The 15312-nt window shown below is 44.9% G+C and overlaps 1 protein-coding gene across 4 annotated transcripts in view; it reads left to right on the top strand.

Annotated features, from left to right (window-relative positions):
• The window catches only part of VPS37A (VPS37A subunit of ESCRT-I), a 109343-nt gene that overhangs the window by 82114 nt on the left and 11917 nt on the right, over positions 1-15312 (top strand). For 3 of the 4 annotated variants that reach the window (XM_029587117.1, XM_029587104.1, XM_029587123.1), the window contains 3 exons: positions 13898-14025; positions 14105-14163; positions 14282-14350. In XM_029587117.1, the coding sequence (XP_029442977.1) occupies positions 13898-14025; positions 14105-14163; positions 14282-14350 (256 nt within the window). Of the gene's footprint in view, positions 1-12078; positions 12130-13897; positions 14026-14104; positions 14164-14281; positions 14351-15312 lie in introns of all 4 variants that reach the window. The other variant, XM_029587110.1, reaches the window with a different exon arrangement.

Genomic DNA, 15312 nt, shown 5'->3' with positions numbered 1-15312 from the left:
CCAGTTGAGAATTCCCGAGGTGATTTCTGTGGTCCCTCGGCAGGGACCTAGCCCCCGATCTTGGGCACATCCACGAGCGCTGCGGTGAAGGTATTTGCCCTCTCCCCCTATAGCCGGAGACCCCCCGGAACGAAACCGGGAAGCGCCGAGACAAGGTAAGGTAGAAATCTTGTTTAAAATCTCCGGTCTCCGAAGCTCAAGGAGTCGCACAGGTCGCCGGCCGGGACCAGTGCCACCGGGTTGATCCGCCCTAGCTGGGCTCAACCCCAGTTAGATCCAAGGGCTCTCCCACATTGGGACCCTCAGAGGTGGTTGCCATTGCCATTTTGGCCCTGTTCGCTGCCCTGACCGCCGTCTCGATCCGTGCGCATAGGGCGAGTCGTGCGCACAACGTTACACACTTAAATGCAGTACACACAAGTTACACGTGCAACTCGTGCTTACTAGGCCAGGCGCATAACCACGACTTGTGCGCACACCAGAGCTCATATCTGACCACACGCATATATTCGCATGAGATTTTACGTGTCTATATCGATGGCACCACCAGAAAAGGAGCTCGAGGTTCAGGGCCTCTGCCCAGCATGCCACATCAGACCCGCACAACACGAAGAGGCCGACGACCTGTGTATCCAGTGCGAGGAGACCCTGGGGGATTAAGGCCAGGGCCAGCCCTATCCGGGCCTGAGTGCTAGTTCCTCAATAAGTACTCCGGACCTAGCAAATCCCAGCGGGAACCCCCCTCAAACGGGACCGCCCAGGGACACAGCGCCTCTTAGCTTGGACCCAGCGTTTATCTCCTGGGTGGAATTTTTCAAAGGCCTGCACACCTTCGTTCACATGCAGATGGAGCCTCCGGTAATACGGCCGCAGCTTCCACCAGAGGACCGCTATGCTCCGGGCCCCGCTAGGCCCAGGGAAATGAATCCCCCACCTGGAAGCCCCACTTATGGGGACACGGACATCTCGGAGGAGGAATCGGAGCCCCTGGAAGAAGGGGAACTCCCTCCGGGGACAGAGCCTCACTGGACCATGAAACACTTCTTCACCAAGGACGAGCTTCCAGACCTGGTCACCCGCAGCCTAAAGGAGCTTGCTATCCCGGGCACAAGTGCCTCGGGGGAACCTAAGATGGAACCCTCTGCTAGAGGGACTCCGTCAGACCTCCCGCCATTTCCCTCTGTTAGAAGCCGTTCAACAGCTAATTGACCTGGAATGGATTGCTCCAGAGTCCACATTCAAAGGGGGACTGGCTATGGCAGCCATGTACCCTCTGGACCCTGCGGCCAAAGACCTTCTGACATGCCCAGAAGTGGATGCTATGGTCTGCGCGGTCTCGAAGTGCACTACTATCCCAGTGGAGGGAGGTGCAGCACTCAAAGATGCGCAAGACAGACGTCTGGAATCCATCCTTAAACAGTCCTTTGACGTCGCTGCTATATCCCTACAAATAGTGGCCTGTTGCACTGTCGTGACCAGGAGCAACACCCCTGAGGAAGCCATGAAACCGGCAGTATCATTCCTCGCGGATGCTGCTTCCGACCTGGTACGCACCGCAGCTAGAGGAGTGTCATCAGCTGTGGCAGCCAGGAGACAACTCTGGCTCCAAAGCTGGTCGGCCGATGCGTCCTCCAAATCGAGACTCACAAAGATGCCCCTTCAAGGGATCCATCCTGATCGGCAGTGAACTAGAGAAACTGGCTGACAAATGGGGCGAGTCCCCACTACCGCGGCTACCGGAGGACAAAAGCAAGAGAAACCAGCGACCCTTCCCCCGATCCTCCAGGGGCAGAGATTCACAGCGCTTCAATCCATACAGAAACAATTATCAAGCACCCCATCCTACAGGCAGGAACCAGTCCTTTTAGAACAAGCACAACAAAAGGGGAACCAGCTCGGGTCCAGGCCCCAGCCACACCCCACAATGAGATTCAGCCGACCCGTCCAAGGAAAGAAGACATAGGGGGCAGACTAACCCTAGTCTACCACAGATGGGTCGAGATAACTTCGGACAAGTGGGTTCTAACCATCATTCGAGAGGGGTACTACCTGGATTTCCTCCAAACCCCTCCAAACAAGTTTGTGGAATCACCCTGCCACGACACCTCCAAGAGGGTGGCAGTGGAAGCTACACTGACCAGATTACTGGCCCTCGAGGCCATAACCCTAGTACCTCCACAAGAAATAAATACTGGGAATTATTCCATTTATTTTATCATCCCCCAAGAAAGAGGGGACGTTCAGGCCCATCCTGGACCTCATGTCTGTCAACCACCACCTAATGATCCCTCGCTTCCACATGGAAACCCTATGCTCTGTAATAAGGGCGAAACAACCGGGAGAGTTTCTCACATCCCTGGACCTTTCGGAAGCCTACCTACACACCCCGATACATCAGGAACATCAGCTCTTCTTATGCTTCAAAATCCTGGACAGTCACTTCCAGTTCCGGGCACTACTCTTCAGGTTAGCCACAGCACCACGGATGTTCACCAAAATCATAGTGGTGGTGGCGGCAACACTAAGGAAGGAAGGAATCCTCGTACACCCTTACCTAGACGATTGGCTGATCAGGGTGAAATCCCCAGAGGAAAGTCACCAGGCAACCAACAGAGTCAAAACGCTACTGGAGAGCCTCGGATGAGTGGTCAACACAAACAAGAGTTGTCTGCAGTTCTCACAGTCTCTAGAATACCTAGGAGTCTGATTCGACACCAAAGAAGACAAGGTCAGCCTGACTCCCACAAGGAGATCAAAACTGAGGAACCAGTTACAAATCCTGCTGAGCGAACCTCGCCTTACAGCATGGGATTACCTGCAAGTCCTTGGTCTGATGGCATCCACACTGGAGGTAGTGCCATGGGTACGAGCTCACATGAGACCCCTATAGCGCTCACTTCTATCGCGATGGAATCCACTGTCTCAGAACTACGCCATACGTCTACCACTCCCGGGCAGAGTTCGGACCCAGCCCGGGCAGAAAACGGAGTACAAAATATATCCTGCTTCATGTGTAGGCTGACATAACCTGCGAGAGACCATTGAATTAATAAAATACTTAGTCATAATATCAACATTTATTTATTTACTTAAAAAAATTCTAGACCACCATTTTGGTGGTTTACAATACAACATTCATAATCTTAAAATCACAAATATTAATATAACATTAGACAAGTCTACAAATGTCTTCCATTGCCCATCTACAAACATACCAAAAAGGCAAACACTGTATGTTTAAAATTAATTCTGTCATATCCTTTTCATTACAAATCCTCCTTTGCTAGAAATACTCTGCTTTTTATCAATAACATAATCTGGCCTAGCTTCAATCTTGATTCACTTGAAAACATTAAAACCATGAATAAAAGACTGCCCAACTGTATATTACGGAAACCAAGGTGGATACATTATCTCACCTGAGCAAATGCTTGCTCAAAAAAGAATGACTTGACACTTCAATAAAGAGAGTTCTGTGTTGACTATCTGGAAGAATATTCCAGATCATTGGTTCTTCAACATAAAATAGGCGCTCTCTGAATTCGTCCATCTTAATTGTCTTAAATGATGGAACACACACCAAATTACGAGACTCTGACCACAAACTCCTAATGGAGGGGGGGGGGGCATTTACTAAGCATTTTTCCCATAGAGACAGAATGGGAGAAACCCTCTAGTAAATGACCCCTTAGGTGAGAACTTTAAAGATGTGTACCGTATATTAAACTATTCTAGGAAAAGCAAACAAGATTTTTAACTTACATTTGCTATAACTGGATTAAATTGGCCAGATATGCAGCAGTATATCCTGGAGTTTGCTCTAAAAGTAGAGTTGCGGGGATAACCCTTTAATCTGTACATGTTCCACACTAGCAAGTTGTTCTAACTGTAAAATGTCCATCTGGACAGATTGGCAAAAAATAATTGGTACCCGCTTCCCCCCACCCTTGGGTTGATTGAAAATAAGGAAAATGTTGGGGCCAAAGCATAGCAAAAAAAAAAAAAAGCAATATCAGATTCTTGCGTCCAAGTTTGTCATACAAAACTTCTAGATCTTCATCCTCCAAAATATCAACAATAGCCTAAGACTTATTATAGATTGATCTAACATTCAATAAAGCTATCCTTTTAAAGTATCTTATTTCAGGCTTTTCATAGACATTATATCTCTTTACAGGGGTTAGAACTTGAGCAGATCTAGATTTTCTTTGCTCCATAAATTGAGGAGTCTTATCTTCCTCGACCAGGCAATATCTTAATTGAAAAAGACAACCTGCCCATTAAATCTGAAAACATCGCTACTACCCAGTTTCTTTTTTTTTTTTTTTTAATTTATTTTTTATTGAGTATAACATTTATAACAAAATGATATAATCAGGAATTCCAAAGAACATAATAATTTCCATACAATTTCATACCACATATTAAAGGTTATCTAGCCCACATCAAGGGGGAATGAGTTACGAGTCTGTTAAGCTGAAAACATTTCTATATTACAACCTTTACTATATACCATCACATATTAATCGAAGTTTTATCCCTTAAAAATCGCTCAGAGGGGTAGATTTTAAAAGAAGCGCGATCAGCCTACTTTTGCTTGCGCATCAGACTCAAGCAAAAGTACGCTGGATTTTAGTAGATACGCGCGGAGCCGCGCATATCCACTAAAATCCTGGATCGGCGCGCGCAAGGCTATCGATTGTGTATAGCCTGCGCGCGCCGAGCCGCGCTGCCTCCCCCCGTTCCCTCCAAGGCCGCTCCGAAATCGGAGCGGCCTTGGAGGGAACTTTCCTTTGCCCTCCCCTCACCTTCCCCTCCCTTCCCCTACCTAACCCACCCGCCCGGCCCTGTCTACACCCCCCCCTTACCTTTGTCGGGGGATTTACGCCTCCCGGAGGGAGACGTAAATCCCCGCGCGCCAGCGGGCCTGCTGCGCGCCGGGCCGCGACCTGGGGGCGGGTACGGAGGGCGCGGCCACGCCCCCGGGCCGTAGCCACGCCCCCGTACCCGCCCCCAAAACGCTGCCGACACGCCCCCGGAACGCCGCGACGACCGGGCCCGCCCCCGACACGCCCCCGACACGCCCCCCTCCGAGAACCCCGGGACTTACGCGAGTCCCGGGGCTCTGCGCGCGCTGGGAGGCCTATGTAAAATAGGCTTCCCAGCGCGCAGGGCTCTGAAAATCCGCCCCTAAGTGTATTGGATCAGTAAATACAAACTTATTATTCTGGTACATTATCTGGCACTTACAGGGGAATTTTAAGTAAAAACTAGCCCCAATCTCTATAAGTGATTGTTTAAAAGACAAGAACTGCTTCCGTCGTGCTTGAGTAGCACGAGAGACATCAGGAAAGACCTGTAACTTCTGTCCACAAAAATTTTGATCTTTATGCTGAAAATATTTTGAGAAGAACAGGTCTTTTTCTTGTCTTAAAGAAAAAGAAATTAACAAAGTTGCCCTGGTATTTATATTGTCCATGGAGTCCTCTAAAAAGGTAGAGACCCCTGGACTTTCCATTATATCAATTCCACCTTCTGGAGCCTTTAGTGTACTTCCTTTTGGTATATAATACATCTTAGAGAGTATAGGGATTTGCATAGAATCAAAGGACAGAATCTCTACTGCATATTTTTTATATAATTCAAAAGCAGACATTAATCTGGATATAGGAAAATTTAACAAACGTAAATTGCATGACCGCAAGTCATTTTCAAGCATTTCAATTCTATTATGCAATACAAAACTGTCCTTTATAGAAGATGCACTTGTGGCTTGCAAATTGCTCACAGAAGGGTTCAGGTTCCCAAGTATCTTTTCTATTTTATTAGTCCTATCATCTAGGTCCATAAACTTTCCCCTCGTTTCCAATGAGAAAGTATGAATCTTAGTGATAGAGCTAGATAGTTTCTTATCGATTTTTGTTGTTAACCTCCATAAATCTAATAATGATACATTCTCTGGTTCTGTTTCATTGTCTAATACCTCATTGTTTGGATCAAATATTATCTGTGGACATTGAACTCTTGTATCAGCAACTACTCCCTCCTCCCTCATATTTAAACTTACTGATTGTACATTCCTTCCTGGTTCAGTATCCCCTAAATTAGCAGGGGTACTGCTACCCATTGGGTCTGTACCTATACTTCCTTCAAGTGCACCTACCCTTCTTGGCTGAATAGGAGGTTGTGGGGACCTGGGACTTAAGGAAACTCCCAATTGTGAGTTCCCTTCTAAAACGTCCTCTCCAATGGACTCACCCACACGTATTACATGGGTGTCCATGGGTCCCAACTTTCTCGGCACTGATGTTATTGGTGAGGATGTGTAATTCTTGGATTTCCGTTTTCTCCCCATTATACCAAAAGGAAAAAAAAAAAAAATTACCAGGGGCGCGCCCCTTTGGCGCACGGCTTCGGCTGCGCGCCGCTGTGCCCTCGATTTTGTAGTCTCCCGGTGGCGCCCACAGATGACGTCACCAGTCGGGACCTCCCACTCGGTCCGGGCTCTCTCTCACCGCGTCAAAGAGCAAGATGGAATGTCTCTTTACTGCCTCCAGGCAGTTCAAACGGGTGCCTCTCAGCTTTCACTGACCACCTCTCTCACTCCCCGCTACTACCCAGTTTCTACAGTAGTACCCAGAGACTTCAACAAACCACCTGGTCCACAGTACTTTATCATCTTTTAAAGAATAACCCTTCCTGATGCTCACCTGAAAGCCAGTCCCTTTATAGCAGATGTAGGCTGGGAGAAGGGCTCCTGGACAGCTTCCTCTGAGGCATGCTAGAGCAATACTCTGACCAATTAGCTAGCGGATTGTATTGTGCATGTGCTGGCTGGCTTACAGATTAGACGCTGTCCAGGCTCATCAGGCGAAAGTAATGGTGACTTCAGTGACTCATCTCTGGGCCACTTCCATCGAAGATATTTGCAAAGCTGCTGCCTGTTTTATTTGTGCACATCTTCGTGTCTCACTACTGTCTGGACAACATGTCCTGAAGTGACAATACCTCTGGGCAAGCAGGTCTACGAGTAGTCCAGTCTCTATTGGCAAAGACAGGTTATCTTGAGTATGTGCTTCCATTGCAAATCTCTCAGCTTAGGACTCCCTATTTGTCATGGCTAATTCATGCCTGCCTGTTGATGGAGAAAGCAAATTTGCATACCTATGAACAGGGTTCTCTCTAGAAAGCAGAATGCATTAGGCATGCTTATTACTCACTCTTCTGCCTGGAGACTACCTTGTTAAGTTTAAGCTCTGAAGAGACTGAAGGGCTCAAGAGACAGCATGTGCAAGTGGGAACTCCCATGCATATTAATTCAGTAAAGCTTTACTGAGCTTTGAGAGAGTGGGTCCGTTCAGTGCCATCAGATATCACCCATGTGTCATGGCTAATTCATCCTGCTTTTTGTCCTTGCTTTCTTTCCTGACAGGAGGAAAATACACATCTGGAACCTGTTGGTGTATAGTTAACAAAAGCCAGACTCTCTAGCACAAATTTCATCTGCCACACAAGCAGGCCTATCCTGTAAAGTGCGGCCGCGTTTACCCTGCTCCTAAGCCGCTTTTTACTCACGTTCCGGCCGCGTTAGCCCTTCTGCGATCCTGAATCCCCTTTAACCTACTCCTACCGCGTCCTAAATTCCCCGGGCAACCCCTTCCGCCCGCGGCATGTATATTGCATGCAAACGAGCGAATTAGCTATTCCCTAGCATCCCGTAACCCGCGCCCCGACTATCGCTAGTTTTCCCTGCCGTTTTGTCGCGCGTTTAACCTGCAAACTTACCGCCTACCCTGACCCCTGCGGTAGAGGCAGGGGTAAAGGTAGATGGCAAGCTTTCCCCCAGCCCCCGCTCACCTGCCCCGGCCGCGATCATGGGTGCCGGTCTCCGTGGCAGCCCCAGTCCTCTCCCCTGCTCCCGAAGCCAAAAAAAAAAAAAAAAGCGAAAAAAACGTTGCAGCCCCCCTCCGATGTCCGGACTGGGGCTGCCACGGAGACTGCAACGGCAAAGCGACTTTTCGTTTTTTTTTTTTGCTTCGCCGCTGTCAGTGTCCCCCCTCCTCTCGGAGCAGGGCGCGAAAAGCAGCCTTGCTCCGGGAGGAGGGGGGGCACTGACAGTGGCGAAGACAGCGGCGAAGCAAAATAAAACCAAAAGCAATTTTGGGTTTTTTTTTTTCTTTCAAAAGCGACTTACTTTTGGGATCTGGGATCTGTCAAGATCCCAAAAGTAAGTCGCTTTTGGACGCCTGCCAACTTACTTTTCTGAAGCCATCATCAGGAACCCATGCGATCGTAGCTCCTCCCGACGAAGATGGCCGCCTGCACGGGGAAAGCGTGCAATTGGCCGTTGCTTCGCCGCTGTCACTGCCCCCCCTCCTCCCGGAGCAAGGCCGTTGCTTCGCCGCTGTCAGTGCCCCCCCTCCTCCCGGAGCAAGGCTGCTTTTCGCGCCCTGCTCCGAAAGGAGGGGGGACACTGACAGCGGCGAAGCAAAAAAACCAAAAGCAAGAAGTAAGTCGCTTCGCCGCTTCACTCTTCCCTCCTCCCGGAGCAGGGCGCGAAAAGCAGCCTTGCTCCGGGGGGAGGGAAGCGTGAAGCGGCGAAGCGACTTACTTTTTGCTTTTGGTTTTTTCGCTTCCTGGTATCTGTCATTTCAAATGACATTTGAAATGACAGATACCAGCGTGGCGTGAAGCCTTAGGCCCGCGCACCCAGGATACTGTATAGGCGCTCTATCCAGTAAAATGGGTTGCGCGGGACTAAGGCATTACGGACGCGGTTTACATTTACATATAATTAGTGTTCAGGATCGAGCGGTAGGTGAGCTGCACTGTGCGGGCGATAACCGCGGGTGCCATAGGCACTAACACAGCTCTTCCTACCGCTCAGTACTGGATAGACCTGAAGAGACGGAGTTCTAAAGAAATAAAGGGAGGAGGAATAGCCTAGTGGTTAGAGCAGTGGACTATGAACCAGGAGACCCACGGTTCAAGCCCTGCTGTCGCTCCTTGTGACCTTGGGCAAGTCACTTTACCCTAGATTGCCTCAGGTACAAAAACTTAGATTGTAAGCCCTCTGGGGATAGAGAAATACCTACAGTACCTGAATGTAAACCAGTGTGATATCTCAATTGAGATCAAATGTAGGTATATAAAAACAATAAATAAAATAAATAAAAATGCAACTGAAAATAAGCATCCATGGAAACCATTTTGCATACAATGCATTTATAAGAGATAAATTAGTATGGCTCCATTTAATGTGATTCAAAACATCCAGCCCAGCTCCAAAAGTTTACTTCACACAAGGCATCCTGTAAGAATTTATTGATTTTTATTTAAAGGGTATTTATAGCTTGTACCCTCCAAGTTCTGGGCATGGGAACAAATTTTAAACATGATAATAAAAGAAACCTAACAGCATGATTAGACAGAGATAATCTCCAAACAAAGGAAAGACACAGAGAGGGGCGGGATCACACAAACGATGGAACTGAAAGGGGGAAACAGCATAAAATACTACCATAAGCGTTAAATCACATGTGGGAGTCCAGGAAGGGAGGAGAGGACTACATAACAGCTTCTCACGGACTGTCACTTCCAGCGGATCTGGGGGGGTTGTTGCAACTCAGTGCCTCATGCTGCTCTCCACGCAACTCAGTGCCTCATGCTGCTCTCCACTTTAAGATTGCTCATCCACAGAAACAAAATAATCGTGGTTTCCTGGCATTCCAGAACCTGGAGATTCTGTTTCTAGTATGATTCTCATGTCTCTAGCTGCAGGCAAGACTCCTTTTCTTTTCCTGTACTATTGCCGATTAGGTACTGTTGGAAGTATGAAATAGGCTAGTTTCATTCTTTCCTCCTCCTCCTTTTGATATGCAGCAGACTGCTACATGAGATTTCAGAAAGCATCTGGAAATCCAGTGGTGAACCCCTCTGGGAGTTGAGGGGATTCTTTGTCTTCCCTGACACCAAGGCGCACACTCTCGGGGAGACATGCTCCTGCTCTCATATCCTCTCCCTTTATGCTCCCCAATGGAGATCTCTCTAGAAACTCAGTAGGGAGTTTCAAAGCAAAAAATTTTAAAAAGAATTTAAAATTGAGAGAAACCATTGCTGTTCCTCTACTAGGGACAGCAATTTACTGGGCAGCCCAATGGAGTTCCTACAGAGTATAATGAAACATGGCTAGTTTCCTGTTTCTCACAGGAATTTGCATATGATTATGATATTTATTCTGTATAATAAGTACATCTAGATATGGGTTTTCCCCTAAAGGAAAGGAGATAGAGATGCTACCAACCACAGGCAGTAACCAAAGTCTGGGTAGCTTAAAAATGCTTGACTATGATATAGTAGGCTCTGACATCCTGTATTATACAGGGACCGACTGTGAAAATTCTTGGTGTTAAAGGGCCAGTTACGCTCCTGAAGAATTGAACCACTTGACTGAGCTGTATAAATTAATATATCTTCAGGATTTGTTAAGCCTCTTTGGCTTCTTTTTTCTGTTAAATTCTGTCTTCTCTGAAATCTTGTGCTAGTGAGTCTCTGAAGCCCTCAGGAAACGTGAAGGTCACGTTCCACTAACTATCTTGAGTCAGCACTTTGGTTCAAGAAAGTCAATGGAACGTGCACTGACTTTCACATGCATTCTGCCCTAGGGCTAGAATGCATGTGAAAGGAAAGGATACTCAGCCTGGTGGGAAAATATCAGACCAAGAACGAGATATCCTATATAAAGCACCTCACAAGACTAATATCTTTGCATTGACGGTGACAGATGTCCAAAGATAAACCATACCCAGCCAGTTGAGTCTGCAATTGACTGTTTCACAGCAGGGATTCACGAGATGATTTCAGGGACATGAGCAGATTTGGCTTCATATTGTAAATATATATATATATTTATATTTGGTTTTGAATTACTTTTTCTGTGCATTTACTTATCTTCTATTACATTTGTATTTTCCTTTGTTGCACATAAGAATAAAATATACGGCTGAATTTTATGGGAAGGGGGATGCGGGTGGGTTGGGAGGTGGGGGGTTTGACAATATATAATAACACGGTTTTTATTATTCTGTTTATTGTATAATCAGTGTTAAACATTTGTGGCAGTGTATGACAAAATGTTGGCTATTAACCACAGCCGGTTACAATAAAAAACTTTAATCACAAAAAAAAAAAAATGGCCACGCCTTTGCCTCCTGCATTTTCAAAAGGAGCCCGGCCACGCACGTAACTGCTAATACGTGCACAAATGCAGGGCCCTGAAAAAGGGGCGCACTGGAGGGTAGGGTCTGGGCAGGGCGGAGGCCGGCCGGGACAGCAGCCATTAACCACTGTTCTGGGGAAGTGCGCCCTGTCAGCCGGCTGGTGCACGTAAGTTGCTTCTGCTCAAACGGAACACTAAGTAAAAAAAAAATTTAAGACATTCTTTTGCTTAGGTAGGGAGTAGGGTCGGGGTGGCGAGGAGAAAGGGAAGGTTAGGCGGGGGAGGGAACTGGGGGAGGCCTGATTGCGTAGTTGTGCGTAATTTTATAAAATTCACACACACCCCCGCACAGGCAGTCCACATATATGCGCGTGTGGTTTATAAAAATCTGGTGCGCGTGTCAGGAACCGTGCGCGCACCTTTAAAATCTATCCCATGATGTATTGGAATTTTTTAGTCCTAGATTATTATATACATACTGAATTTACTGGGACACAATAAATATGAAAATTAGCAACTTGTGAGCTACTTTTCTTTGTTCAAGGAAAGAAAATAATTTGGCAGTTCATTCAGCCTTATACTAGGGAGGCCTATGTGATGCAAGTTCCTGTGCTCATTAACTCATAAGCATTCCTTGAACAAAGAGCAAACTTGCTCCTGCTTTGTCTGTTGGGAACCCATTTAGGGTGTACGTTTTAATCACACCCTACTCTTCTGTAGAGGATATCTGAGACAGATACTCCTTATTCAGTCAGACTCAACTAATTTATCACCTGTTAACTATGTGATAATTTGCTGCAACAGTAAAATTCAAAAAATGTGTTGGACAACTATGTGCTTAAATCCTAATTTATTTATAGATTTACTTGTGCAGATGAACACATTGGGCCGTCTTTCAGAGGACTCTTGAGGTGTGTAAAGAGTGATGATCTTAATATCTGTCTCGCCTTGGTTTACTTCAAAATAACTAGCATTTGCACAACTTGTTCTCTTTGAATTGAATATGAACTATATGTGTGTATTGTGGCAGTTTGCACAGTTATACTACTCTTGCCTTAAAAAAAAGTTTGTTTCCGTGTGTATATTGGCTATGCAGCTCATAATCTTGTATTTTATAACTCATGGAAGATGGTAAACAATGTTGAGGCAGATGTGTGTAAAAGCCCTCCTGAAAGGTGCATAATGAAAAAGTGAAACGTTTTGGAATTTTCATTCGTTACTTTGAGTATTGGTTGGCAGGCAAGAATCATAATCTTTGTGCCTAGTTCTGAAATGTTTGCAAGCTAGTTTCGTTCAGTGTATTTGTATTCTTTGCAGCTTGTGAAAACCCCTTATTGAGCCAACCTAATTAATCCAGAAATGAAATAGTGAAGGAGCTTTCAAGACCCCACAGATCCTTTCTGAAGAGACCTAGGAGGCATTAAAACACGTGTACTGCATCTTTGGGATATCCTACCACTGGTACAAAAAAATGATTGCAACTGGCAAAGAGTCTAGCGTTTGCCAAAGCTAACTATTGTTGAGCTGTTATGTATTGATGTACTTTTTCCTTTTATGAACCACGGTGGGGTGATTTTTACAGCTTATGCAGTGATTGTGGAGGAGAGAGTGTTCTTGGAAAGTGGAGGCTGATACGACTGGTCCCCTTCAGATTGATAGAAATGAGTACAGCTTTCCTATGGAGTATTTCATAGGCAGATACGACGTGGTAATTCATTGCAAGTTGTCCAGTTATTTTTTAAATTTTTAATCAGTTTCACAATAATTCCTCTGAGCCTCTAGAAACCATTTTATTAAGTCACACTAGACCATATTCACTATTATGTCACAAATGAGTCTCATGTATGCTATATGAGTCAATCGGCTCTTGATTCTATTAATATCAGTTGAAGGTCACTGCTGACTGGCGTGCAGGGAAGGGAATTAAAGTTCAAAATTTTACAGATTTGGCAGTATAATTTGTAACTAGTACAGTAGTATTACTTTCTATGTGTACTTTTGACATTCTGCATATGAAAAGTTTATCTATCTTGTAACAGAGGTTTATTTTGATATTTATTACATTTATGGGACGTTATATGCACACTGCACTATGAAAGGCAAATTATATATGACTGAATTCAGATGTTTAGAAAGGAATTTTATGCTGGAAAAGATTTAGATTGTCAGATTAGTATGTATGTGCATGGTTGTAGGGAGGAGCCACTGCTGCTGACACTGGTCTTTCCAATATCTACCTGTTTTGAGAAGACAAGCAGGCTGTAACAGTTAAAGGCTTCGGGGGACGGAGGGAATGCATGACTTATCCTTTTCTCTAGGCACAGGGAGCAGCAGAGGAGGGCCAGCTGGGAGAGATCCTCAGCAGCTGTATCAAATTCCCGGGCTGGGAAAGGAAGAGAAGGAAACCCCCATTCATTTATTTTCTCCCTCTCATTTCTCCAAGAGCTGTTGCTTTTTTCTTTTTTTTTATTCCCCAGTGTGGCAGCTACTCTGATTCCCTAAAACTGCCACCTCGCTTCATTTTCTTCTGAAACTCTCTGCTTCTCTTCTCTCTGCTTCCATGCATCTGTCCGTGTCCTTTCTCCATCCATCCTCTGCACTGATTTTCACTTCAGCTATGAAAGGGAAATGCACCTTTTTCAACTTTGTCAGCTTTTTATTTTTTATTTTTTAATGCAGTGTCTCTCAGCTCTCAGATATGAATGAACAAGAAGATGTATTACTGAAGCAGTTTGTGAATCTGTCTCAGCTGAAACAGGTCATCATTGACAAGGATGACTTAGTAAAGAACATTGAAGAGCTAGCAAGTAAGCCTTCTCTTTAATTTCCATTACATTTCATTGGCAGGATGACTGATCTTCTATTGAGTATTGGTTCATTTTTCAGAAAAGAATCTTCGGTTGGAACCCATCCTGGAGACAAAGCGGCAGGCTGTCCTGGACAAAGTAAGTACAGCAAGAAAAATTTAAATCATTGTGGGGGGGGGGGGGGGGGAACCAAACACACACACTCAACACACTCATTTCATTTCCTTGGGGTAATGTGAAACTTTGTGTATTGCAGTACCAGCAGCTTCTTTACATGAAAGCTACCTTTGAAAAGAAGATGCAGAGACAGCATGAGCTCGGTGAGGTAAGCATTCCAGTGCCGGTGCATAGATTGCCCTGAGAATGGGGAGCTTTTTATGTGCCAACCATACAGTTAACAATGAAGTGGCTGTTTTTCCTTTCTTGTAAGTCAGGCTTGAGATGCATTGGATTTTTTTTTTTTTTCAATCCTGAGCCCTATTAAAAACAATAGGAAAATCTGGCAAGTGCAAATACTAGAATATTTGGAGGAAACATTCTGTTTAAAATATTTCTTTGATTGTATATGGTGTGATATGCAGAGTTTTCTGTCAGCCTCATGTTTTGTTAAATATGATGTGGTGGTGTCGAAACTTTAATACAAATATTTCAATTTTAAAATAATATCTTGATTTTCCACTACATTTTTTCATTTTGCATATTTCATATTCTTGTAGCATATAATCTTGTAATGACATAGGAAATGTTGCTTCTTTTCAAACCATTTGATTAACTTAGAATTTTTCCTCCATTCTTATTTTGACAGATTAATGGATGAGAAATATTGCCTCCATTTCTGCTTAGTTTGACTCTGAATGTGATTCCAAACCAACATAGCAGCAAATATCATACGAGTTACTCTTAAGTGTCTAAAAGATGGCTTAAATCGTTAAAAAAAAAAAAAAATGCTCGATTGAAGAGAAGTAACTTCGTGTGTCAGAAAATGCTTTGTGATAGTATATAGGAAATGTAGGCAATTTTGAGAACATGGGCTGATTACTTTAGAAGCATAAGTCCCCTCCAATTTATGCCTTGACTTAAGATGCCCTTGTGTTTTATAGCATATAACTTTTAGTTTAATATTCCTGAAATACGTAGGTTAGAGCAACAGTATTAGCACAAAAAAAATGTAACTGGTCAAATTTTATCACTTCTTGTTTCATGCCTAAGATGATATTTTAAATGTTTGTAAAGGTCTTTTTACTCTGCAACACCCACCATTACAAATTTTGTGAAAAGCTTGATACT

Source organism: Rhinatrema bivittatum, chromosome 1, assembly GCF_901001135.1.
Source record: "Rhinatrema bivittatum chromosome 1, aRhiBiv1.1, whole genome shotgun sequence".
Classification (NCBI taxonomy): domain Eukaryota; kingdom Metazoa; phylum Chordata; class Amphibia; order Gymnophiona; family Rhinatrematidae; genus Rhinatrema; species Rhinatrema bivittatum.
This window is presented reverse-complemented; position numbering and strand designations above follow the sequence as displayed.